Below are 25,230 nucleotides of genomic sequence, written 5' to 3'. Positions count from 1 at the left end.
GGGAAAAGACTTGCTACTATTCATTAAATACTCTCTATATCATCTTCATTACTTTCCCCACAGTTGAGATACACCAACACAGTACATTGAAAATATTAATTTGAGAAATTTGAAGGAATTTCATCTTAATAAAAGGAATTCCTTGCCACTAGTGAATGTCAGAAATTTTCTTTGGCCTCAGATAATAGGTCACAATTTTCTTCATGGCTGCCTTCATATCCCTGTTCCTTAGTGTGTAAATAATGGGATTTAGGATGGGGGTGAAAATGGTGTAAAATATGGCAAGAACTTTATCCACAGGGTAGGTGGTAAAAGGCCATACATAGATGAAGATGCAAGGTCCAAAGAATAATATTACTACCATGATATGAGCAGCCAGTGTAGAAAATGCCTTGGACATCGCAGCTGAAGATTTGAACCAGACTGTGGCAAGAATAATGATGTAAGAGCTGACCAAGACAGAAAAAGTGCTTAGAGAAAGAATTCCGCTATTGACAACAATTAGTATTTCAATGATATAGGAGTCCAGGCAGGCAAGTTTGGTCACTCGAGGAAGGTCACAAAAAAAGCTGTCTACTACATTAGGTCCACAAAAAGGCAGGTTCACAGTAAATGATAACTGGCTTAATGTGTGTACCAAGCCCACAACCCAGGAGATTATGACCAAGATAGTGCAGGTCCTTTGGCTCATGATCCTCATATAGTGCAAGGGCTTGCATATGGCCACATATCTGTCATAGGCCATGGAGACAAGTAGCACCATCTCTCCTCCAGTGAAAAGGTGAATAAAGAAAATTTGGGCTATGCAGCCACTGAAGGATATGGTCTTGGGTTCACTCAGAAAATCTGCAATCATCTTAGGGGTAGCAAAAGAAGCCTGACAGATGTCAACAAAGGAAAGGTTTCCCAGGAGAAAGTACATGGAGGAGTGCAGGCTGGTATCAGAAATCACCGTGATGATAATGAGAAGATTTCCCAGGATAATGACCACATACAACACAGAGAAGAAAACAAAAAAGAAAATCTGGAGTTTCTGAGAACTAGAGAGTCCCAGCAGTATAAACTCCGACACCACTGAAGAATTGACCTTATCCATGGGTCCAGGCTGCAGACTTGTTCTGAAACAACCCTAAAGGAGAAGAATTAGGAAGGGATCAGAATTATGAACTAAGAAGCCTCTTAACATGAATGATTCTGAAATCTCAGATATAAAGTGTGTTTGCTAGTGTAAATTCTTCCCCTCCTCCCCCCTCCCATTTACCCACCACCTGATAAATGTTTGTTAGTTAGTTAGTTTGTTTGTTTGTTTTTTCCCTTTTTTTGACCTTTGGGTTACATTGTATATCTTAGCCTTTCCCTTGGAAGGTTTAGATGTATTCCCTCCCCCCCCCACTATGCTCACCACAACCCTAAAATGTGTATCTTCCCCTCCCCCAAACCCTAATGGGCACTATCCCCATTTGAGCATCATAGTTTTAATCAGTCAGTACCAATTTGATGGCAAGTAGATGTGGAGCCCGTTTTCTTGATCTTGTGTCACCCCACTTTGGATAATGGGTTTAAGCTTAATGCAGAATAGCATAAATGGTGCTAATTCACTGTCATTTCTTAGAATTAAATAGTATTCCATTGTAAGCACATACCAAATTTTAGTTATCCACTTGTGAATTGACGGACACTTGGGTTGTTTCCATGATCTTGCAATAGTGAATTGTGCTGCCATAAACATTCGGGTGCATGCGTACCACCTGAGAGTATGACATGCTTGATGTTTTGATAAGGCTGGGGGGGTAGCATGGGGAGAAATGACAGGGGCAATATATGTAACCCTAACAATATTTGTACCCCTGTAATATGAAAAAATAAAAAATTAAAAATTAAAAAAAAATAAAAAAATAAAGTGTGTTTGCTGAATACAAAAAATTTTAAGAGACCATGATAATATATCTGGATAGGTAGATAGTAGGAAGCAGCTTATGAGAATGTCTAAAATATTGCTTAATAATTTCATCAATACTATTAGAATCCCTTGAGTTTGGGGGTAGTCTCTATCTGTTACACAGTAGTATACGAGCTCACCCATGAAATGACTCATGATAACAAGACTAGAGGAGTGATGGAAAGCCCAGATCCACAGGCTTCATAGGTTGCCCAAACCAATTTACGTTGGTTGGTCTCATGGTCATTTTCTATCAATAATTACATTAAATATTAAGTACAACATCCTCCTTAACTCTAAGAGATATTCATGGCTTGTTATTTATTGTGTGATGTAGAATCACACTGATTGTTCGACTTTAGGCTAAATATTTTTTTCTGCGTTTTATTTCCACATCTTAAAAATGTTGGGAAGTATAAAAATACCTATTTTACAGAAGGTTTTAAAGTTTAAGCAGGATAACTCATGACATTCTACTATCAAAGTTATTGTATTACAATGGATGTTCTTAACAAATACTCTCATATTGACAAAAATTTAACCTACTGCGGAATCATATACAAATTAGACAATTTCTATCAAGGAAATACTACTGTTAGATACATATTATACAGGTCTACAGTTCCAACCCAGCTTGTCAATTATTAATACAAATAATTTCTTGAAACATATATTATAGCTTACCTGAATTATTATTTTTACTTGATTATCCAAGAGCAGTATCTAAATTTTCCATTTTCTTTACCTATCAAAATTAGATTTGGCCCACTTATATTCCCCCTGCTTAATGTTCTCCATGACCTTCTTAAAACATCTTTATAATTAATGGAGGAATAGAGAAGTTGTTTTAGGACTTTTTTTTTTTTTGGCATAGAGAGGTAAATGATTAGATTATAAACTTCTCATGCTCTTAAAAATAGCTTTTGTTTGGAATCAGAATAATTCTAAATAATTAGTTTAAATTTGCATCTCATGTTTTTTTTCCCTGAAAAGATACACCTCTGCTATATAAATCTAATCCAGTTGAGCTGAAAAAAAATTCAATAAGCCCTATTTTAGGAAACTGCATTAGTTCTGACAATTAATTATTGACCATAGTAAGTGACCCACGAGAGTGATATGATTCTAGCCCCACGTAAGAGCACAAGCATCTTTCACTGCTCGTTTATTTTATACAAGAAGTCAAAGTCTTTCCTGTTTCTAGCATACAGACATAGCCTCTCATTTAGATGGATGCAATCTACACTGGAAAGTTCTCCAGTAAAGAATCATTTTACACACCCTTCTTGGAAGAATGTTTAGAGAAGCATTTCACTGGTCCACATTTTGAGTATACATTATAAATGTTATTATGAACTCTAGAACTAAAACAAAAAATTAAGATGACCCATAATAATTGTATGAAACATTGGCAACAATGAATCAGTATTTATAATATATAAGAGAACAATAATTTAAAGGATTATAAAATAGAATATAAATTATTTTTATCACCTTATCTCATGTGTGATTCATTTTGTTTTTTCATTCTTATAACAAAGGGGTTCTTGCTCAAGTTCATGGACTTATTATGTGAACTAATAAATTCTATCTAATGAAAATGTTTATTGCATGAATGTAATGTATATAAACTAAAAATGAGGTAGATTTCTAGTGAATAATAAATAATAATTTTAAAATCTGCAAAAGAAGGGAAAGAAAGCTAGGATTTGGTAAAATCCTGCTAGGTAGCATCATCTACTATGGATATGTTATATCAAGTAGTCTTTCTGAAAATCTGTGCAGAAGGCATTATTATTCCTAAACTGCAGAGAAGAAAATCAAGGATTAAACAGGTTTAGTCATTTCTAGTCATACATTTAGTAAGAGTTGCAAAATCTTAGTGGGGATTTGAAATCAGATAATAAAAATAATATTTAATGTTTATGAAGTACCAACAAAGTGCCAAGCACTCTTCTAAGTGTGTCACATATATTAATTGAATCTTCTCATAACACTGCATGGTAAATATAGTTATTAATTCTATCTTAAAATAAGACATCAGAGTTACAGAGATGATAAGTAACTTGCCTAAATTTACCCAGCTGGGATGTCATTGAGTTATTAATAGAATTTGATCCCTGGTCTTCAATCCAGGGCTAGCTTTCACTAACACTATATTGATTTAGATCTGAATTATATGAAACCCATACCATTTACACTATGCTATAATTGGAAAGTCCCTCAATATATGCTCTTGGTTTTAATCTTTCCACCTGCTATGAGGCATTGGTTCTTCAGTTAAGCCAGGGTTTTACAGTTGCAGAAACTACTGATATTTGAGGTTGAATAATTCTTTGGTAAGGAGGACTGTCCTGTGCCTGTAAGGTGTTTGGAACATCCTTGACATTATCCACTAGATGCAAGTTACACTTTCCCCCTGTCACATCATGACAACCAAAATTGTCTGCAGACATTACTAAATTTCTAGTTGAAGAGGATGCAAAATCATTCCCAGCTGAGACCATAGAGTTAAGCCGTCTTTAGCTTGCATTTTTAATCTCTCCACCTTCATTTAAACTTTTCATCTACTAACAACTTCTCAGATTGACATATCAGAGAAATAAGAAAAAAGAACTCTCCTAAACTCTTCTACCATCTTTAGTTGTCTTAGTTGGGTTTTTTTCCACTTAATTTTTCCTGTTCATATACAATGTAACCCAAAGGTCAAAAAAAAAGGAAAAAAAAAAAACTTTTATTGGGTGGTGGGCAGATGGGAGGGGGAAGGAGGGAAAGGATATATACTTACAAAATAGGTGCGATGCACACCACCTGGGTATAGGACACGCTTGATGTTTTGGTAAGGTGGGGGACAGGGGGAGGAATGGCAGGGGCAATATATGTAACCCTAACAATATTTGTACCCCCATAATATGATAAAATAAAAGGAAAATAAAAAGACTCCTACATTTCTTGTAGGAGTGTCTACATATTTCCCTTCCAATTCTCTTCTGCTACTTGGACTTTTAACATGCTTAACCATGCATTTTGCTGCCACAGTCAGGAAAACTACTTTATCAAATGTCCTCAAAGACCTGGTAATAATAGCTAATTTTGATATACTCTTAAGTGAAACACCTCCTGGTTTTCCTCTCAGAATTTTTAGCATTAGCTTCCTTCATCCATGCTACAGCTCCTTAGAAGCAGATTCCCACTGAGGTTCTGGCCTATAGGTTCCCAATTCTTTTCCTTTCACCTTCTGCACTTCTTGTACTCTTCTTTATCTCTTACTTTGTATCATTGTTAATCTCTCTCTCTTTCTCTCTCTCCTCCTTTCCCTCGGACATTCCATTTGCCTCTATGGCATCAACTGGCACCTCTGTGTGATAGACTCTAATTCTGCAGCATAGCTTCTCACTACACTCCAGCATCCTAAACTGCTCCTGACAGTTTTGCAGATGTGAATATTACATAGCCGTCTCAAACCTCAGCTCACAATTTCTCTCCTCAACTCAGCTCTTTTTTCTTTAAACTTTTATGTGTCATGCAATTGTAAGGAAAACCTTTCTTTTTCCTGGATCTCACCCTCCTACTTGTAGAATCTCATCATTTCTTAGCAAAATTAAATAAAATTTAAAGTCCTCGGCATGACAGCTAAGAATATATGATCTGTTTTTACTATATCATACACTACTCTGTGGCAAAAACTAGATTATTCAACATTTATTAAGCTGGTAAACACTTCCTATTTATTTTTTCATGTCCTTCAGAGATAATTTATTTATTTCAATGCAAATGTCATCTCCTCCAAAATCCTTCCCAGAAGCTTCTGTTGAAATTTCTATTTCCTAATGTTGCTGTAGCACTTTTCTTGCATGTGTGCTCTATACTCTCCCAAGGTGAAGTGAATTCCTATAATTTTACATTGGCTTGGCATACACTTTGAATATAAATTCAACTTTCTCATACCAGAAGCAAGACTCAGTCTCCCTTAAAACAGTTTCCATTTCTATACTACACCCAAACCGTTCAAGCTGGTGGCCAGAGGTAAGGCCTCAGAGGCCCCTCTCCCACCTAGCAGGCTGGGCTCCCAGCTTTCCTGACACTTTCTGTAAATGGATCGTTCGGGCATTTGGCAGCAAACTTAAGAGACCCACACGCTGCTCCCTTACTTATACTGCTGGTTGCCATGTTTTCTTGCGCTCTCTCTGCCTGACTCTTCATTCCGGCCCCACGTGACCGAGGGACGAAGGACTGCCTTTTCAACTCATCGTACTCTCCTGCCCAGGATATGTAAGTAACAATTTTTGAGCATGTTTCCTATTGCAGTGCTGCATTAAGTTTGTGCCCTTCCATCTGAAGAGCCACGGGCTTCTCCTGGTTGGGTTTTTCCCTGGAATGCTGGGGAGAACCCAAGGTCGGGCTCTCAGGGCCAGAGCGATGATCAGGCAGGCATAAACTAGGCACAGGTCAGACAAGAGCCACAAGGGCACCTGCCAGTATAAAATTTCCCGTGTAAGGCATTAGGCCTTTCCGATAAAAGTAGTATCCCCTGAAGGGCACATTGGAAAAACCCAAGTCCAGCTCCCCTTCATTTCCCATTAGGGCAGACCTGCTAGCCATTCTGGTACTGGAACCGAAATTTAGCTGGGGGCTTTCAAAACACAAAGTAAGATTCTTTGTGTACATATCATTTTCCTGCCATATTGAAGCTTCTTGAATTCTCATGCTTCTTATGTATCGCTCACAGGATTTGTATAGAGATGTGCATGGAGTAAATTCTTCATAAATGTGCTTTTTAGTGTTAATTGAGATATATTTAATCTCATATTTGTCATTCACTCTACATTCACTCTATATTTCTACCTTCTTATCTTCCTGTGCACAGTCCTTCTCTATGAATGGCCTTGAACTCAGCAAACCATTAACCACCTACAATAATCTCCGTCTTTACATAGAACAAAAATATTTCATCTCATTGGTAATACAAAGTCATACTTAATTCATTAAAACCAGCACCCATAATCACCTAACAAATGCAAAGGGGATAAAATAATCCATTTGAATTGCAACATAGAGAAAATAGTTTATTTGTTGTATTGAAAGTAAACCATATTTTAATTACCACATTTTTAAAAAGTGTTAGAAATGCTTTAAAAAGAAGAAATTTTCACTCTATTTCTATAGGGTTAAATAAATCTTAACTTTATTTACTTTAAGCACAAAGTAAAATAAATTACTGACTACACCATAACTACAAACCTGAGTTTGGTATTTAACATTTCCATAATTTTTTAATAGTCTTACTCTACAAAGAAATATATAGCCTTAATTTGCATCTTTATTTAATTTCTTAGGTGATAGTTAAGAGTATAATCTGATTTTTCATAATCTCCTCCAAAATACCCATCTAGTAGAATGGATTCCCAGTTTTTCTGCTACTTTACCTTCTTGCATAATTTCTCACAAATTCTCCCAAGCATGCTTAGACACACACACATAAACATCCTCATCTTGATTCACTTTCTTGTACTTCTAATACATGTTTCTCCCATTTATGGATCTTCTCTAAGTCACAGCAAAAGGATGAATAGAATATGTAACTGTATATAATCTATTTTAATACATATATTTTTTAGGCATATACTACCTTTTATAATGCATATCAGAGATGTAAATTGAATTCTTCAGTTTTTCTGTTATGGAATCGATCTCTTCTGAGTAGCAATATTTATAGGTGCCTTTTTCTTTTGTCAAATTGGAAGAGTACCATAGATTTATCTAAGTGACCAGTTGAAGCTTTTAACAATAAATAGCCAACGTCCACATTCCCATGGGAATTATTAATACCTTTCACTAGATATTCCCATTGGAACAAAGCAAATAACATCCTACATTGTTGACAACTACGGTGAGGACCATAGTGCTATAGGAGAAAAAGTGAGAGCCATCCAGCCCTTGGGAAGTATATGGAGTAAAATATCTTCTGTGAATTCTGTACAACTGGACCTGCTACTCCAGGGAAAAGGTGTAGAAAAGTACTTTCTTTTCCCTAAATGAGAAATATTTTCACATGGAAATGGAAGGACATACTGTGTCCTTGCAACCTGAGCATGTGCTGATATGGAAGAAAGGATAATTAATTAGAACTTAGAGGACATGGGTTCTTATTCTCAATTCTACCAATAACGGGGAATAAGCTATTAGACAAATCACTTTAACTCTCTGAACCTCACTTTACCCTTGTAAAAATGATTTTTAATATTTCAAGGACCCTGAAAATAGGCAACTATTAAATGACTATCTTTTTATACAATGTTAAACTTTGCCAAATCTTAACATTTTACCATATTCCCTTTATTTTTATTAGGAATAAAACATTGTTAGTGGAAGCATATCATATAACACCCTAAATCAATTTTTCAAAGTTAACCTATAATGTGAGTTTGGTATTTAATATTCCTCTGATTTTTTATAGTTGTATTACATAGGGATGTATCCACAATGAAATAGACAGCCTAATTTGCATACTTATCTAATTTTATACAAGTAGTAGCATCTTCTATGTATTATTTTATAATTTACTATTTTTTCACCTAATAATTTGTTTTTAACAGTTATCAATAGTGATACACATAGTTTTAGTTCATTCATTTTAATGTTATAGGTTTTCCCGTTGTATGAATATAGCACATTGCATATTTGTCCATTTTTTTTTCGATAAGTAAACATCTGGGTTGTTTCCAATTTTCCCAGTTAGCAAAGGTCATTGATGAGCAGGATGACACATGCAAACCACCTGAAGAATATGCAGCTGTTATAGAATTATTAATTGGAGAATACAATGAAAGGCTCTCTGACTTTGAGAATCATGACATCATACTCAAATTAGCATTTTAGCCTCACCTAGTTGATATCACCAAGGCACCTAAAGAACTACAGATAGAATTGATTGAGCTCTCAATAGATGACATTTTTTAAATTTTTATTTCAGAATATTATGAGGGTACAAAGGTTTAGGTTACATATATTGCCTTTGTCCTGCCTGAGTCAGAGCTACAAGTGTGTCCATTCCCCAGACAGTGCACACTGCACCCATTAGGTGTGAATATACCCATCCCCTCTACTCCCTCCCACCTGCCAAATACTCAATGAATGTTACCACCATATGTACACATATGTGTTGGTCAATTAGTATCAATTTGATGGTAAATACATGTAGTGCTTGTTGACATTTTAAAGTCATTGTTTGATGCTAAGAAAAATCCAATCGAAATATGGAAAAATGCAGTAGAAAACCCATGCCTTTGGCAACATGCCTGAAAAATGCTTTCTTGCTTTTCAACCACTTATTGCTGTGAATATATGTTCTCCTACCTAACCGAAACCAAGATGCCCTTAAGGTCACAAATGACTGATACCCATCTAGAGGATCAACTGAGACTGTGGACCTCCATGCTGCAACCAAATATTCAAATGTTTTGCAACCAACAGCAGACACCACAAAGTCATTAAAATGTTAGTTAACTTGAAAATTAACAAATAGTTTTTATTTTTGAGATTAAGTACATAGTAGTTAGATTTTTACAAAATAATGTACATTTTTAAGTATATTTAATTGAAAATTTTTGAATGCAGCCTTATTTGATTATAGCTAAATTAATCTGGCCTTCCAACATGAAACGTTTTTCCACCCCTGGCATAAGGTTTTTCCAAAAGCAGTAACTACATTAAAATATACATTTAGTATGTCTGGTTAAAGTTCCTATAAATAGGTACATTGCAGACATTAGTTATTTTCCAAAGTCATATTTGATGAACACAAGAATTTCACAGTCCATCCTAATGGAGTACTTTTTGAACAGAAGGGCCTAGTTAATAATGTATTTCTTCTACCTTATTTGAAATATGTAGTGGTATGGATGATCCTGATTTTTGTTTTCCAAAACCAAAAACTCTGTATTCCTGTGAAAATTGGCAAAGTAATTAGGTTGAATGTTCAAGAAAAATCAAGGATAGAGAGTTTTAAAGGAAGAAGACCAGACAAATCTAACTTCTTACAATGGGTCGTAGACTTAAAATATTTAACATATTATAGAAAAAAACTACACATGGGGTATCTATAGCTGTTGTTGCTGTCCAGTTAATTGTTGATCACAATGCTGATACCAGGAAAGAAGCAACAGTACAATGCAGGATTGATGAATCACCCAACCCAAAAACCAGGATGATGATGATAAGTTTGCCAGATGAGTTATGTTTAAAAGCACAGTGAACGCATAATGTGAGTAAGATACCTCCACAGAATAATGTGTTGCCTATCTTTATTTTATATCAGCTGGGCCTATATATCACCTATATATCACTCATTCTAGGGTGAGATCACCTTGGAGGAAGTCAGGGTGGTATATAACACTCAGGATCTTAGTCCATTCTTGCCGCTATAACAAAATGCCATAAACTGGGTGGCTTATAAACAATAGGAATTCACTTCTCACAGTTTTGGAGCCTGGGAAGTCCAAAATCAAGGGGCCAGTAGATTTGGTGGCCAATAACTATCCACTTCCTGGTTTATAGACAGCAGTCTTTCTGCTGCAACCTCACATGGCAAAAGAGAAGGAACACTCTAGGGTTGCTTTTATAAGCGCACTAACCACATTTATGAAAGCTTCATCTTCATGAACTAATCACCTCCTAAAGGTTCTACCTTCTGATATCATCAACTTAGTAGTAAGGGTTTCAATATATGAATGGGACATGAAATATTCGGACCATAGCACTGAGAGGGGGAAGAGGACATAAACATTCAGTCCATAGTACTGGGGTCGGGGTGCCATCGTAATTTGCTTCCAGATGATAATGTTCATTGTTCTGAAGTAACTGCCTTTTTGTCTTGTTCTATTTTTATGTAGGTTTATTGGCAAGTGTCCAAACCTTTATGTGCAGTGTTACATAATTATTTTATGGACTTTAAACTGGCTGTCATGTTTTGATATCAACACCATTGTGGAGACAAAACAATAAGAGAATAAATGTTATCGAACATCAAGTGATTTTATAAAGCTTCAAAAATGTAATGTGTGAAGTCCCTCAAGTATTGTGAGAAGGAAAACAATAAAGGTGGATTTAAAAAGTATTACCTTAAACTTCTGTAAAATTATTTTACATGCTGAATTAATCTATGAATAATCAAACAAACTTCTTTGATGTAAAATCTATGAAAAAAGAATATTAATGGGTTTGGTTTTTAGTGCTAAAGCCAAATCTTACAAATTACTTGGAGTATTTTAGACCATAAAAGAAACATATCATTTTAGTTTAGCATATAAGAATATGCACCCAAATTTTTATAAAATTAATTTCATATATTAAATTGTACAATGTTTTATGAAAAATCCTGTCATAGATTTTATGTAGCAAATATAAGCAATTAACTATGAACTATAAAATTATATCAAATATGATTAGAAAAAGCATAATTATATATAAGCTTCTTTATAAATATTTAACAAAAAGCATGCATTGCATTTATTATTTTAAACAAATAATTTTTAAAGACAATGATGGTCACAAGAAAACAGTAAAATCTGTGTATCCACAAGTTTCCACTTGTCTACTCAATTCAACAAATCTAGTCGTATGAGGGAAAACTGGGAAGACAGTCTGGAACTTACATACTGGGTCTTCAGTTTATGAATTGCTGATTTCACCTCTTTGTTTCTCAATGTATAGATAAGGGGGTTTAATATAGGTGTGAAAACTGTAGAAAACACAGAAAAGACTTTGTCCACTGGTAAGTTACTGAAAGGCCAGGCGTAGATGAAGATACAGGGCCCAAAAAAGAGTGTCACCACAGTGATGTGAGCAGTCAGAGTGCTGCGGGCCTTGGCCATGCCTGCTGAGGAATGACGCCGCACAGTAATCAGGATGACCGTATAGGAGATCAGCAAGAGCAAAAATGAAGTCATCCCCATGAGGCCACTGTCCAAAAGCATCAACACTTCAGGAACATAAGTATCTGTACAGGCAAGTTTGATGACCAAAGTAAGGTCACAATAATAACTGTCTACTATGTTTGGGCCACAGAAGGGCAAATTTACAGTGAAAGCTAACTGGCTCAAGGAGTGCATAACCCCAATGACCCAAGAGCTCACCACCAAACCTGTACACTTGCACGAGTTCATAATGGTTGCATAATGGAGAGGTTTACAGATGGCTACATACCTATCATATGCCATGGCTACAAGAAGCACCATCTCACCACCAGCAAACACATGGAGCAAGAATATCTGGGCCATGCAGCCCTCAAAGGAGATGGTCTTGGGCTCATGAAGAAAATCATGGATCATCTTAGGGGTTGCATAAGTGGCCAGAAAAACATCAAGAACAGAAAGATTACTGAGCATAATATACATGGGTGTATGCAGGGCAGGTTCAGAAATCACTGTAAAGACAATGAGCAGGTTGCCCAACACAATGGCAATGTATAAGAAGCTAAAAAACACAAAGAAGAAATACCGGAGCTCCCAGGAACTGCAGAGTCCCAGCAATACGAATTCATCCACTCTAGAATAATTTCCCTGGTCCATGGTCTCAAGCTACAAAAGAAGTACCTACAAAGATAAACACTAATGGATTATTATCAAGAGCAAGAAAAGTAGACCACAATCCTAAAGTGTTGTTTTCAACATTAATTTTAAATGCTCTAGAGTTATCTTATTAGGAAATGTCTTACCTGTAATTTTGACATATATATTCTTCTCTCAACTTTCCTTATTAATGAAGGATAGCTATGCGGCTCAACCATGTATGTCAACAATTCCATTTTATAAATGTATAGGTTAAATCTGATTCTAAACAAATAACATGTATTAATACATTGCAAAGACCAATTAACTCCTGTTAATGCTAAGATAACTCCTATTAATGCTAATGCTAACTCCTGAGATGCTAAGATATCTTGATGCTTGTACAGCATTTCTTAGAGATTTTTAAGAGGCAACATTTACAAGGAAAGTAACTATATTTTTCCCTATATTTTTACTATGGTTCTTTCTACTCTTGCCTTTGTCTTTTCTCTATTACATAACACCTGCAACCACATCATTAAAACTGTTTAATCCATATTGTCTCTGAGATTATGATAACTGTTTTGGTTTGAACTAAAGTCCCTTGCAGCTAATATTGCACCATATGAGAATAAGCAAACTGAGATGGCCCATAGGCCAGTACAAAATATCAATAGATAAGGTGATAATACCCATGAAATACGAAGATCTGATTTAGTTTAGGTCATTAAAAAGTCGATTATGTGAAGATCAACTGTGGTATTTCACTCACCAGTGCAGCAGCCTTCCAAAAGAAGTAATTGTATTCAGGATATAGAATTTGTAGGCTTTCATTAGAACTTCTCTAACCTCATAAGGTAAATTGTTTGAAAAATATCTAACAAAAAATAATGCTGTCTCATTCAGGAAAAATGGTATTATGAACAAAAAATTATGATAATAAACACTAGAGATAATAAATAATTTGCAAATAGGTTGTAAAATAATCCATTTTGCCTGTTTTCACTTCAGCTTCTTTGGAAGGATGCAGAAAAAGCTTCCAAGAAGGTAGAAAATTATCTGATAATTTATTTTTTAGAATTGTGCTTAGAAATGCAAATCTTTTAGCTGACAAGGAGAGTTTTTTGTCTATTTTTGTTTTTGTTTTTTAAGAAAGAAGTTTCTGCCTTTTTATTTTCTGTGTTATAATTAGAAGTGATTAAGTGTCAGACTCTATAAAATATTATTTAAAAAGGGAGTGGTATCAGTTTGCAAAACTATTTAGTTTGAAAGCATTTTTACATGCAATATGTGAGCCTTAAACTGAGGTAAGAAAGAGATAGTTGTCCTCATTTTTCTACATAAGAAAATTGAAACTCAAAAAATTTAACTGATATGTTCAATATTATCTAAAAAGCAAACAACAAATCCAACACTTCATCCCAAGTCCTCAGAGCTCTTTCCACAACCCTTGACCGTAGATTCTCTAATGCAATTCAAAAGACATGGCTTAAGAGTATACAATGAATGGAATCATCCAGATTAGAAAATGAGAGGTTTGGTTTATTCAATATCATTGAATATTACTAGTTGTATTATAAATGAACTTAATAATAGTAGCCCTTTCTAGACAAAAAGGTGGGAGGTGACATATAATTTGTTTTCCAAAATGGTTAATGTTTTTTGTTTAAAATGATAAATTTTGTTTTATAATATATTAGTCTGGAAAGCTTTATTGCCTGATAATATTTGCTACATGGTTTGTTGCTATATTACCTTTTACAAAGTTTCTTCCGAACACCTGAGCATAAAAAATAATAATAATAATCAAATGAGTGACAGTGTATACTGTCACAAAATACCTAAAATGAAACTGCTACAAAGGATTTTTAGATCAATAGTTATCAGTTGGGTGAGTGGAGGCATCCCTCCTAGGGCATTCTCTTGTGGGGAAGGAAATTTTTGTCCAAAAGTAGCATGTATTATTTTAAAAATTGGGAATGAAATTGTTCTTGACCACATCTTTTAATTTGGTCAATCACCTATGAAATGGCAACTGTCTTTTGCTGAAAATGAATGAAAAATTAATGAGATGTGGTCAGGAGAGAAAGAAGAATGCTAGCAATCATCATAGAGAGTGACACTGTATCCCTCTACTGAATGTCATTTTGTCTAGGTGATGGACTGGGCTGGGGTGAACTAAGATAAATGTAAAATGATGTCAGGATGTTTTTGCAGAGTCTCTCCTATTCACTACTTCAGAAGAAAACCCTTAGAATCAGAAGAAAACACCTCAAATTTTACAGAAATTGATCCTTAAAACATTTTCCTATCACACCAAACATCCAATTTTATGCTCCACACCAAAATGGATATAAATATTATGTGGTCAAAGCAAAGGAATTTGAACAAAAGTCCAAATATCATAAGCCATTGCTCTAAGCTTCATTCTCTAGTTAAAGGTCTTATTATCATTTTCCAAAGAGAGAACCCAAGCAAACAGATCATGCAAGTGGTTGACATAAAATATAGAAAACATACCTAATTCAGTTATGTACAGATTTTGAGAAAGTTGAAACAAGTTTTCACTTCTTTCAGATCAAATACTCTTATAAGAGCATTGCATCAGATGTATACATGCTTTTGAGCTGAGCTATCACAACATAATAAATATTGACTTAAGAAAACCTCCTCTTTTCAGCACTCTTTTCCACCCTTTTCCCCTTTTCCCATTTCTCCATTTTATTTAGAACTAAGGATTGAACGGGGACCATGGGAAGATAGATGTGTCCCAGGGAGATTCTTTGTTATTACACATTTGCTGGTTTGTTGAATAAGGAAAATGGCTCAAGTCCAAACAGCCAAACTTTCATCTTCCTTTCAACTCCCAAAGCTCTTCCCCTTGTCTTACCCACACCAATTATATGTGCTATGTTCCAATAGATTTAGGGAAATTTTTACATGTAAAGATTTTTGAAATCCTACATGAAGACTTGAATTGAATCTTTGGTGATATTCTCCACATTGGTGGGAAAAATGAAAAAACTCAGCAAAGAACATCTGATCCCCAACAATTGGAATGTTTAATGAATTCCTTCTTTAATCTTAAATATTAAGTATTATTGATAGAACATCCAATGCAAACATATATGAATTCTTAGCATAAACTCTACTTAATTATAATGTGTTATATGAGGATATCATAATTTGGGTTGATGTGCTAATTTTTCATTTAGAACTTTGCATGTAGGTTTACCAGTGAAATTGACCTGTAGTATTTTTTTTTTACTGTATTTTCCTATGTTTATTATTTTTTTTATTTCAGCATATTACGAGGGTACAAATGTTTAGGTTACATAAATTGCCCTTGCCCCACCCGAGTCAGAGCTTCAAGCGTGTCCATCCCTCAGACAGTGTGCACCACACCCCTCAGGTGTGAATATACCCATCCCCACCTCCCCGCTCCCATCTGCCCCACATCCAAAGAATGTTATTACTATACATGCACTTAAGTGTTGATCAGTTAATACCAATTTGATGGTGAGTTCATGTGGTGCTGGTTTTTCCATTCTTGTGATACTTCACTTAGTAGAATGGGCTCAGGCTTTATTCAGGATAATACAAGAGGTGCTATATTATGATTGTTTTTTGTTGCTGAGTAGAACTCCATGGTATACATATACCACATTTCATTAATCCACCTATGTAGTGATGGGCACTTGGGTTGTTTCTACATCTTTGCAATTGTAAATCGTGCGCTATAAACATTCGGGAGCAGATGTGTTTTCTATAGAATGTCTTTTGTTCTTTTGGGTAGATGCCCAGTAATGGGATTGCTGGATCAAATGATAGTTCTACTTTAAGCTCTTTGAGGTATCTCCATATTACTTTCCATAGAGGTTGTACTAGTTTGAAGTCCCACCAGCAGTGTGTGAGTGTTTCTGGCTCTGCCAACATTTATTGTTTTGGGACATTTTGATAAAGGTCATTCTCACTGGAGGTAAGTGATATCTCACTGTGGTTTTGATTTGCATTTCCCTGATGATTAGAGTTGTTGAGCATTTTTTCACGTTTCTTGGCCATTAGTCTACTTTTTGAAAAGTTTCTGTTCATATACTTTGCCCACTTTTTGAAAGGGTTGTTTGATTTTTTTTCTTGCTGATTTTCCTGAGATCTATATAGATTCTAGTTATCAGCCCTTTATTGGATGTGTAACATGTGAATATTTTCTCCCATTCCGTAGGTTATCTGTTTGCTCTCATGATAGTTTCCTTGGCTTTTTAATTTGATCAGGTCCCATTTGTTTATTTTCGTTGTTACTGTGATTGCCTTTGGGCATAGTAGCCATTCTAACAGGTGTTAGTTGCTATCTCATTGTGGTTATTTTGCATTTACCGGATGATTCATAATGTTGAGCATTTTTTTGAATATCTTTTAGCCATTTGTATATCTTCTTTTGAGAAATGTCTATTCAGGTCCTTTGCCTATTTTTTTTTTTAACTGGTCAGTTGTTTTCTTGTTTTTTAGTTGTTTGTATATTAGTCCCTTATCAGATGTATAGTTTGCAAATGTTTTCTTCTATTCTGTAGGTTGGTTTTTCATTTTTTGATTATGTTATTGGCTGTACAGAAGCTTCTTAGTTTGGTATAATCCCATTTATCTATTTTTGCCTGTGTTTTGGGGATTATGTCAAAAAAATAATTTTCCCAGACTAATGTCATGGATCCTTTTCCCTATGTTTTCAACCAACATGAGTTTTAAAAGGCACAGGTGAGGCAGAGGGCATCTACTTAAGTAACCCTGATGGTGAGCAAGATGATGTGATGTGAGGGAAAGTAACTGTGGCAGCCAGACCTGAGTCCCATGAGATCACCAGCTTCAAAAGTGCTAAGGGCAATGAGACAGTGGCCGTGGCAGCGAGGCTTTTGTCCACTGGAGCACATTACTGGGATCTAGTCTGGAACACAAAGGCTCCAATAGTTTCCCCCAACACCTGTTCCTGTAAGTCTTCTAATAATTTGTATGCATTTCACGCACTGTATTAAGTCTGCTTCATATACCCAGTGATTTCTATTTTCTTCACTGAAGGCCAACCAATATACTTATACTTTGACATAAAGAAAAAAATAGATATAGATATATAATTATGTGAAAACAAGTTTCTAATTGAAGTACTATTTCCAGTCTCAATCTAAAAAGCATTTTCCCTCCTTTAAATTTCCTTTGATGGGTGGTGAGTGAGAAAATGGAGAAAATCTAGCTTTCATTTATGGCTTTCCATTCCTAGTAGAGTTACAAGGTAAAGAGTGAAGATAGGCCAATTAACAACAGGCTTGCAATTAGTAGCTATAAAAAGACTAATAGGTGGTGAAAAAATCTGAAGCTTCCAATTCTAAAACAATTTCTTTTATGAAAAAATTCATTCTTAAGAGATAGTTACAAATGTGAATGAGTATATATCTTCTCCCAATATTAGCATTATAAATTACCAGAGAAAAAAACAAAAATACACATATTGTAGTACATACTACATGTTGGAATTTATTTATTTATTTTACAGAAATCAGAGAGAAAAAATAAAATTTTAATTGAGTTATACTGGCAACAATACAGATAGAATACATTAACCCATGATCCAAGTCACATTTCCAGTCTTGTTTGGGTGTTGGTCCTACTAACTCTGGTGTAACTTGTGCATATTTAACTCACAGTTGTAATCAAGAACATTAAAAATAGTTCACAACCAAAAACTACTATGTTCATTAGAAAAGTAATCTTCATAAAAGAAGTGTATAAACTGAAGGACCATCATATTGCATCATGGGTTTCACTGAAGCCTGAGAATACATGTAAGCTGTTCACATGAATCAGATTTCCATAGCTGTTTTCATCTCTCTGTTTTTCAATCTGAGTACATACATCCAAAAATCATCATGCAACATAGTGTCAGGGAAGAAATAGGGAGAGAAAAGGGTTACTCCAGCTGTCTCTCTCATCAACTTTGCTTTAACTGAAAGGGAGTCACTAGTATTTTTTTTTTTTTTTAGAGTTTGAAAAACTTGTATAAGATAGACAAATGGCCAATAAACATATGAAAAAATGTTCAACATCACTAATCTCAGGGAAATGCAAATTAAAACCACAATGAAATACCATTGTCAGAATCATCATGATTTAAAAGGCAAAAGCAATAAATGTTGGCATGGCTGCAATGAAAAGGGAATGTTTACACACTGTTGGTGGAAATGTGAACTTGTACAACCACTATGGAAAGCAGTATGGAGTTCTGCAGTATGGAGTATGGAGTTCTCAAAGAACTGCAAGTAGACTTACCATTCTACCAAGCAATCCCACTACTGGGTATCCACCCAAAGGAAAAGAAGCTATTTTATTAAAAAAACAAAACAAAAGAAAACAAGAAACACCCGAATGTTTATCACAGCACAATTGACAATTGCAAAGATATAAAAGCAACCTAAGTTGACTGATAAATGCATAAAGAAAATGTGGTGTTTAGACATAAATACAGATATAGTAATACACCATGGAGTATTACTAAGCCATAAAAAGCAGTGAAATAATGTCTTGAGCAGCAACTTGAGTGGAACTGGAGGCCATTATCCTAAGTGAAGTATCTCAGAAATGGAAAAACAGATACCACATGCTCTCACTCATAAATGGTATCTAAATGAAGGATATATATAGCCATAAAGACTTCTAATGGACACTTGAAACTAAGAAGGAGAGAGAGTGGGAAAGAGGTGAGGGATAAAGATCTACCTATCATGTACAATGTACACTATTCTGGTAATGGATACACTGAAAGCCATGACTTCAACATGATACAATTCACCCACGTAACCAAAAACACTTTTACCTCCTAAATTTTTTTAAATGAAAAAAAAAAGAGAGATACCTATTGCCAAGGTAGGTATATCTCACAAATCCAAATTAGTTGAGTATTAGAAACAAAAAAAGAAAACTATACTTTGATAGAATAAATGAAGAAGAAATTTGGGGAAAAAAAGAGTCTGAATATGATCAAATAGTAGCATCTTATCAAGAACTTCTTCCATTTGGCAACAGATTCCAGGGATCACATCATCCTTAGCCCTTCTTAATGTAGAAAAATACTTCACATAAGAGTTCATATCATACAAAACTTTGTCTGTCCATCTACTAATCTGTCCCATCTATCTATCTCTTCACCTTATTGATATGAGGGTCCAACATGACCATGCTTATTCTGACACAAACTGTACTGAAAATCCATCCTAAAATCAATTAATGAATTTAATACTTATTCCTTGTAATAAAGCAATAGCATAATGATTAAACAAAATTTAAATTTTCTCTTCATTAATAAAAGTTGCAAGCAGAGAGGAAAACATGTTTCTAGAAGTTTGAATTAATGTAAAAACCCATGTAATTTTTCTAGCAGAAGCCACTGTTAATTTTCCAAATTAATCCTGATACACATTAATTTTATACACACATATCTAGACATGGATATTTAAAACATATAAAATAAAAATGTACCTTCAAATTAAACAATGCAACTCTTAGCTCAAGAGCATATCAAGCTCTTAAACAAAGATATTCAGAGTTGATCACCTAGAATGATATAATGATTAATATTTATTGATGACAACTATATGCTTTATATGATTTACATCCTCTATCCCTCAAACAACTCCATGATGTATGTAGCATTATAATCTCAGATGTAGAAACTAAGGCTAACAGATGTTAAGTATCTTGCCCAAGTTTACACCACTAACAGTAGAACTGACATCAAACACAGATAAAAAGATACCACAATCTAAGACTTTTATCCCTACACTCAAGGTGGGCCTAGGTTCTGTGGAGCCTAAGACTCAATCTGATGGGACCTCTTTAAGAACAAAAACAAAACACAAATTATTAATAAAAGTTTGTTTAGGCCCATTACAAGATCTTGGAGGAAACCCATGCAAGGGAGGAGTTCTAAGCCTAAAGCTTTCCTAGCTTTGTGATAAATCCACCGTTAAACTATATATTATAGTATTCTGAAATTTTCCTTAAACATTTTTAGAAGCAAACATAATTTACAGTTTTTATGGCCATTACATATATCCAATTCCTTCGCATATTAAAATTTACATTTTATATATACCTGATTTTTAAATAGCTTTTCTTTGCCCGCATTCAATTATTCTGCTTAATTTTACATGACTTTCTACAATTGGCTTTTTATAATTTGAAAAACTCATAGGTTTGGTATTGCCAAGCTTCATGGTTCCCCAAACACCCAAAGAAAGATGAAGTTGCTTATCAACGTGCTCTTCTTATAAATCTTCCCTATCTCCACACTCCTTCAATTCTGTTATTAGAATAGTGCAGAACATTTAAAACTACCCTCGACCTGTTATGGTTATATTAACTGGTTTCTGCTAATGTAGCATGCTTTGCAAAATGTCATTTCTGACTCTGCCTACCGTGGTGGCAAATGGTACCATCCTGACTGCTGCTTATGAATGAGTCTGTGGCCATGTCACACACTCACCCTTGGTCAAAGAGTGTCAGCAGCTGTGGAGGAAATATGGTGATAAAACCATTCATCGTAAGTCCTGAGATTTTTAAGTGTTTCTATGACACGCAGAGATATCTTGAATGTTGACTCCTCATGATGAGCTACAAGAGGAATTGGTAGGTTATTCCCTTTATACATGGAAGTACTCTAAAGGCATTCTGTAGTCCCTTTCATTCTCAGCTACAGAGATTTCCTATCAATCCAACTATTCAATCTCATTGTTGACTAGCCTTAAAGAGTTGTCTGCAAATGAGTTACATCATTGAGGGTTTTTTGGCAAATGTTATTGAATTCTAGAATTCTCCACAATAGCACTGAAGATGGACAGCATCCCTTCCAGAATACTTCACAGTATTATACTGCAAAACAGGCTTAATTTTGAAAATATTCCCCAGACAAATAAATACGTTAAGTAAAAGAATTATTTGGGATATTTCTAAAATACTAACTAAAATGTTTTATATAAATAAGGTCCTTGAATCCAAACATATTTGCACATATAACTGCAATCAAGAGAAAGTTCACACACGCAATCTAAATTGGCCCAATTTGTATAACTATTTAAAATAGAATTATGCTATCATTTTGTTGATATAAACATGTATTATTTTCACATTAATACTATAGATATTTTTATTCAATAATTTTAAAACAACACAAGTTTTAAAGACAATATTACATACCTTTATACTTGTAAATTTTGTTTTCTTATTTTTTAATACATTAATGAAGAAAAAACACACTGATGAAGAAAAAATACATTCCTCTTATAGTCTGACTTAAAATAAAAAGTTAGGAATTTTCTTTTCTTAATTATCTCTCATGAATGATAATTAATACATATATAATTCTTTGTTTTCTCCATTTACCCAATCATGCCAGAAGATAACAGTTTGATATTTATTAAATACTGTCATTACAACATATCTTTTCCTTTGGGAGAGAAGATATTTCATCAATATCATTTAGTAAATTCTAAATAACAGTTAATTCATTAATGTATGCCAATATTTAAACAAGATGATTTGCAAACAAGGTACCCAAAAGAATTATTTCTCATGACTTTTAATACTTACAATTCCAGTGTCTATCAGCAGGTGGTAGTGATACTTTAAGGACATTAAAGCTAATACTGAACTTAGAATTCTTATTTATAACAGTAACAAAACCTATTTGTGTACAAAAACATGCTTACTTCATTGAGAGTGTATTGCTAAGCACAAATTTCTTATTTTTCACCTAAATATTTAAAGAAAAAAGTAAATTTAATCAACTCCATAAATTCATTTATCATAAGATGTATCTCTTAATTCTAGTCTTAACCTCCCAGGAATTAAGCTACCGTGGTGTCTGCATGAAACAAAGTATACTGTTTTGCAACTCATTTCATAATATTTTCTGATGTGCAAAATTCTCCAGCCTCTGTACTTATTCTGCTTTATCAAAAGCAGTATCATGGCTGTATTGCTCTACTAATGAGCTAAAACTGATTTGTGGAGATTCTGACACTTATAGGATTTTCTTGGACCTCGTTCAAATTTTTAATAAAATATATCCAGGATTTTCTTTACTAGAAGAGACCATGAATTGGTTTAAATGTTAAGTAGGAGTGGCTCTGGGAAGTATGTATTAATAGAAAATCATTGCTTTTCTGTCAGAGGCTAAACTCCTACAGCAGTATAAAAATTCCTAAGTATTATGGAGATCTTACTAATTTGTCGTATTTTAGACGCAACTCACTGAGTAACTCAGTTGCTAACTAATTGTCATCATCTCCTAGTTCTCCTTTAATCTATATTTTCTATTATTCTTTGTTCCTATTTTCCAATGAATTGATTGCTATTATTAAATGTCTTAACAATCACTCCTTATATTTGTATAGATAGTCTTTGTTTCTGGAAAAAATCATTTCCATTAAATTGCTTTTCTGAAATTTCAAATATTAATATATTTTGAGCACATTCATGAGAATAATATTAAAATGCACCTACCCATGTTCTCACCAATTTTTGGAAATCACAATTTGATAAGAACTCCACAAATCAGAGCTTAGCACAGCACTGTGATCAATGCTGCATCACAAAAACTGTGATACTTAATGCCTAGGAAGTTAAAACTAGAAGCTAACTAGAACTAGAAGTTAAAACTAAAAATGATGAGAAGGGGTTGCCTTGTTAACATTTAGAAACCTATTCTTCAGTTTCTTCATGGCTGTCTTTACTTCTTGATTCCTCAAGGTATAGATTGCTGGGTTCAGAATGGGAGTGAAGATGGTATAAAACACAGACAGTATCTTGTCGACTAGAAAGCTGCTTAGTGGCCACATGTAGATGAAGATGCATGGTCCAAAGAACAGGAAGACAACAATGAAGTGAGCTGTACATGTAGAAAGGGCCTTTGATGATCCTCTGGAATGATGCTTGATAGTCACCAGGACAATAACATAAGAATTGAATAAAAGAATAAAGCAGGACAAAGCAATTATGCCACTTGTTGAGATCATAAAGAGGCCCAGAACGTAAGTGTCCACACAAGCCAGCTGGAACACCACAGGAAGGTCACAGAAAAAGCTGTCCACTTTATTGGGACCACAGAATGGCAACGTGAGGGCAAATATGACCTGGCTCATTGAATGCATAATTCCCACAATCCAGGAAGCCACCACAAGTGCAACACACACCCGTGGACTAATGATTGAAGCATAGCGTAGGGGCTTGCATATTGCAATATACCTATCAAAAGACATAGCCATGAGTAAGATAATCTCAGTGCCAGTGAAAAGGTGCAGAAAGAATATCTGGGTAATGCAGCCATTGAAAGAGATGGTTTTGTGACCAGTTAGGTAGTCTGTAATCATCTTGGGGGTGGCAAAGGAAGCAAGAGACATATCAATGATGGAAAGGTTGGTGAGCAGAAAATACATAGGAGAATGTAGGTGAGAGTCAACTATAACTGTGATTACTATGAGGCTATTACCCACCATTGTTGCCACATAAAACAATGAAAACACCATAAAGAAAAATATCTGTAGTTCCCAGGAATTAGAAAGCCCCAGCAAAACAAATTCAGATACAGTAGACTTATTGGCCACATCCATTGTCTTGATTCCAAGGTAGAAGCCTGTATCAAAAAATGATAAGAAGAATCATTAAGGGGGGAAAGTATGATTCAGTTGAAGCAAGGGCTTTATTTCCAAGAATCTACTTTCATAGACTTTTTTCTCTATGAAAATTAACTATTCTTTTCATTCTTCTCATTTGGTATATAAAGGAAATTATAGAATATTAGAGATTATGACAAAATACCTCTTAAATCACAGGTATTGAAAAATAACACTTTCTTTGCTGGTTTTATATGGGAATCTAACTGAGATAATATTATTCTGAAGAGACCTCCCTACCTACCTATTTGTCCATCCATTCATCTATATAATCATAAAGATAATAGTTAATATTTAGTAAGCACTTTATGTTGACAATGTGTTAAACACACATATATACACACACGTACACACACACACACACACACACACACACACCTGTTTAGTTATTTATAATTCACCCATAAATATATCCTTACTGAAAAAACATATATAAATTATATTATATATAAAGCTCTTATATCACATTTAAGGCTCTTAAACAACATTATAGTGATGTTAAAATGAAGAGTTGTAGAACTCTTGTAAATTTCCAGAGAACTGTTAGCATATTCACAGATAAAAGTTTTCTATCTGAGACCCAGAAGAAACACATAGGAAATTAGTTTTGCATATATTCATACAGTGAAGAAGGCTGGTTTATTATTAAATTTACTACAATATAGTCATATAGCCAAAGGAAAGCCATTTAACTTTTTTTGGTCATAATTTGTTTCATTAAAATATGAGTCGGTTTCTCCTACAACTATTTGTAATTCTACAATTTAAAATTTTACCCTATATCCTAAATAACAAATCACATCACTTTTATGGGAAGGCACTCAAACATCAATCTCTTTCATCCTAACATCTTTTTCATTGTTAACATAGGCAAACTATTGTACTGCTCTTGGATCCATGGAATAGGGGTTAGGAAATGGGAGTGGGAGTAGGGAGGGAAAACATTTCAAATCTTTCTGTAGGAATCATTTGTAAAACATCTTTACTTACCAGATCTATGGAAGAATTTGAGCTTTGGATTATTAAGAGTGCT

The 25,230-nt window shown here is 34.4% G+C and overlaps 3 protein-coding genes across 3 annotated transcripts; all 3 read right to left on the bottom strand.

Annotated features, from left to right (window-relative positions):
* Positions 1-131: 131 nt before the first annotated feature.
* LOC105864774 (olfactory receptor 4K5) lies at positions 132-1,096 on the bottom strand. Its single transcript, XM_012752881.2, has one exon. The coding sequence runs from the start codon at positions 1,094-1,096 to the stop codon at positions 149-151; it is 948 nt and encodes a 315-aa protein (XP_012608335.1). The 3' UTR covers positions 132-148.
* Positions 1,097-11,535: 10,439 nt separating this feature from the next.
* On the bottom strand, positions 11,536-12,507 carry LOC105864593 (olfactory receptor 4K15-like). Its single transcript, XM_012752568.2, has one exon. It carries the CDS (start codon positions 12,505-12,507, stop codon positions 11,536-11,538), a length of 972 nt encoding a protein of 323 aa, XP_012608022.1.
* Positions 12,508-23,183: 10,676 nt separating this feature from the next.
* LOC105864755 (olfactory receptor 4K2) lies at positions 23,184-24,134 on the bottom strand. The gene has a single exon (XM_012752848.1). The coding sequence runs from the start codon at positions 24,132-24,134 to the stop codon at positions 23,184-23,186; it is 951 nt and encodes a 316-aa protein (XP_012608302.1).
* Positions 24,135-25,230: the final 1,096 nt, after the last annotated feature.

The sequence above is a fragment of the Microcebus murinus genome, chromosome 6 (genome assembly GCF_040939455.1).
Source record: "Microcebus murinus isolate Inina chromosome 6, M.murinus_Inina_mat1.0, whole genome shotgun sequence".
Lineage (NCBI taxonomy): Eukaryota > Metazoa > Chordata > Mammalia > Primates > Cheirogaleidae > Microcebus > Microcebus murinus.
Note: the sequence above shows the minus strand (reverse complement) of the source record. Positions and strands in the feature narration are given on the sequence as shown.

Excerpts from the sequence above, each read along its gene's own strand:
- LOC105864774 (XM_012752881.2), bottom strand. The coding sequence starts at position 1,096 with ATGGATAAGGTCAATTCTTCAGTGGTGTCGGAGTTTATACTGCTGGGA.
- LOC105864593 (XM_012752568.2), bottom strand. The coding sequence starts at position 12,507 with ATGGACCAGGGAAATTATTCTAGAGTGGATGAATTCGTATTGCTGGGA.
- LOC105864755 (XM_012752848.1), bottom strand. The coding sequence starts at position 24,134 with ATGGATGTGGCCAATAAGTCTACTGTATCTGAATTTGTTTTGCTGGGG.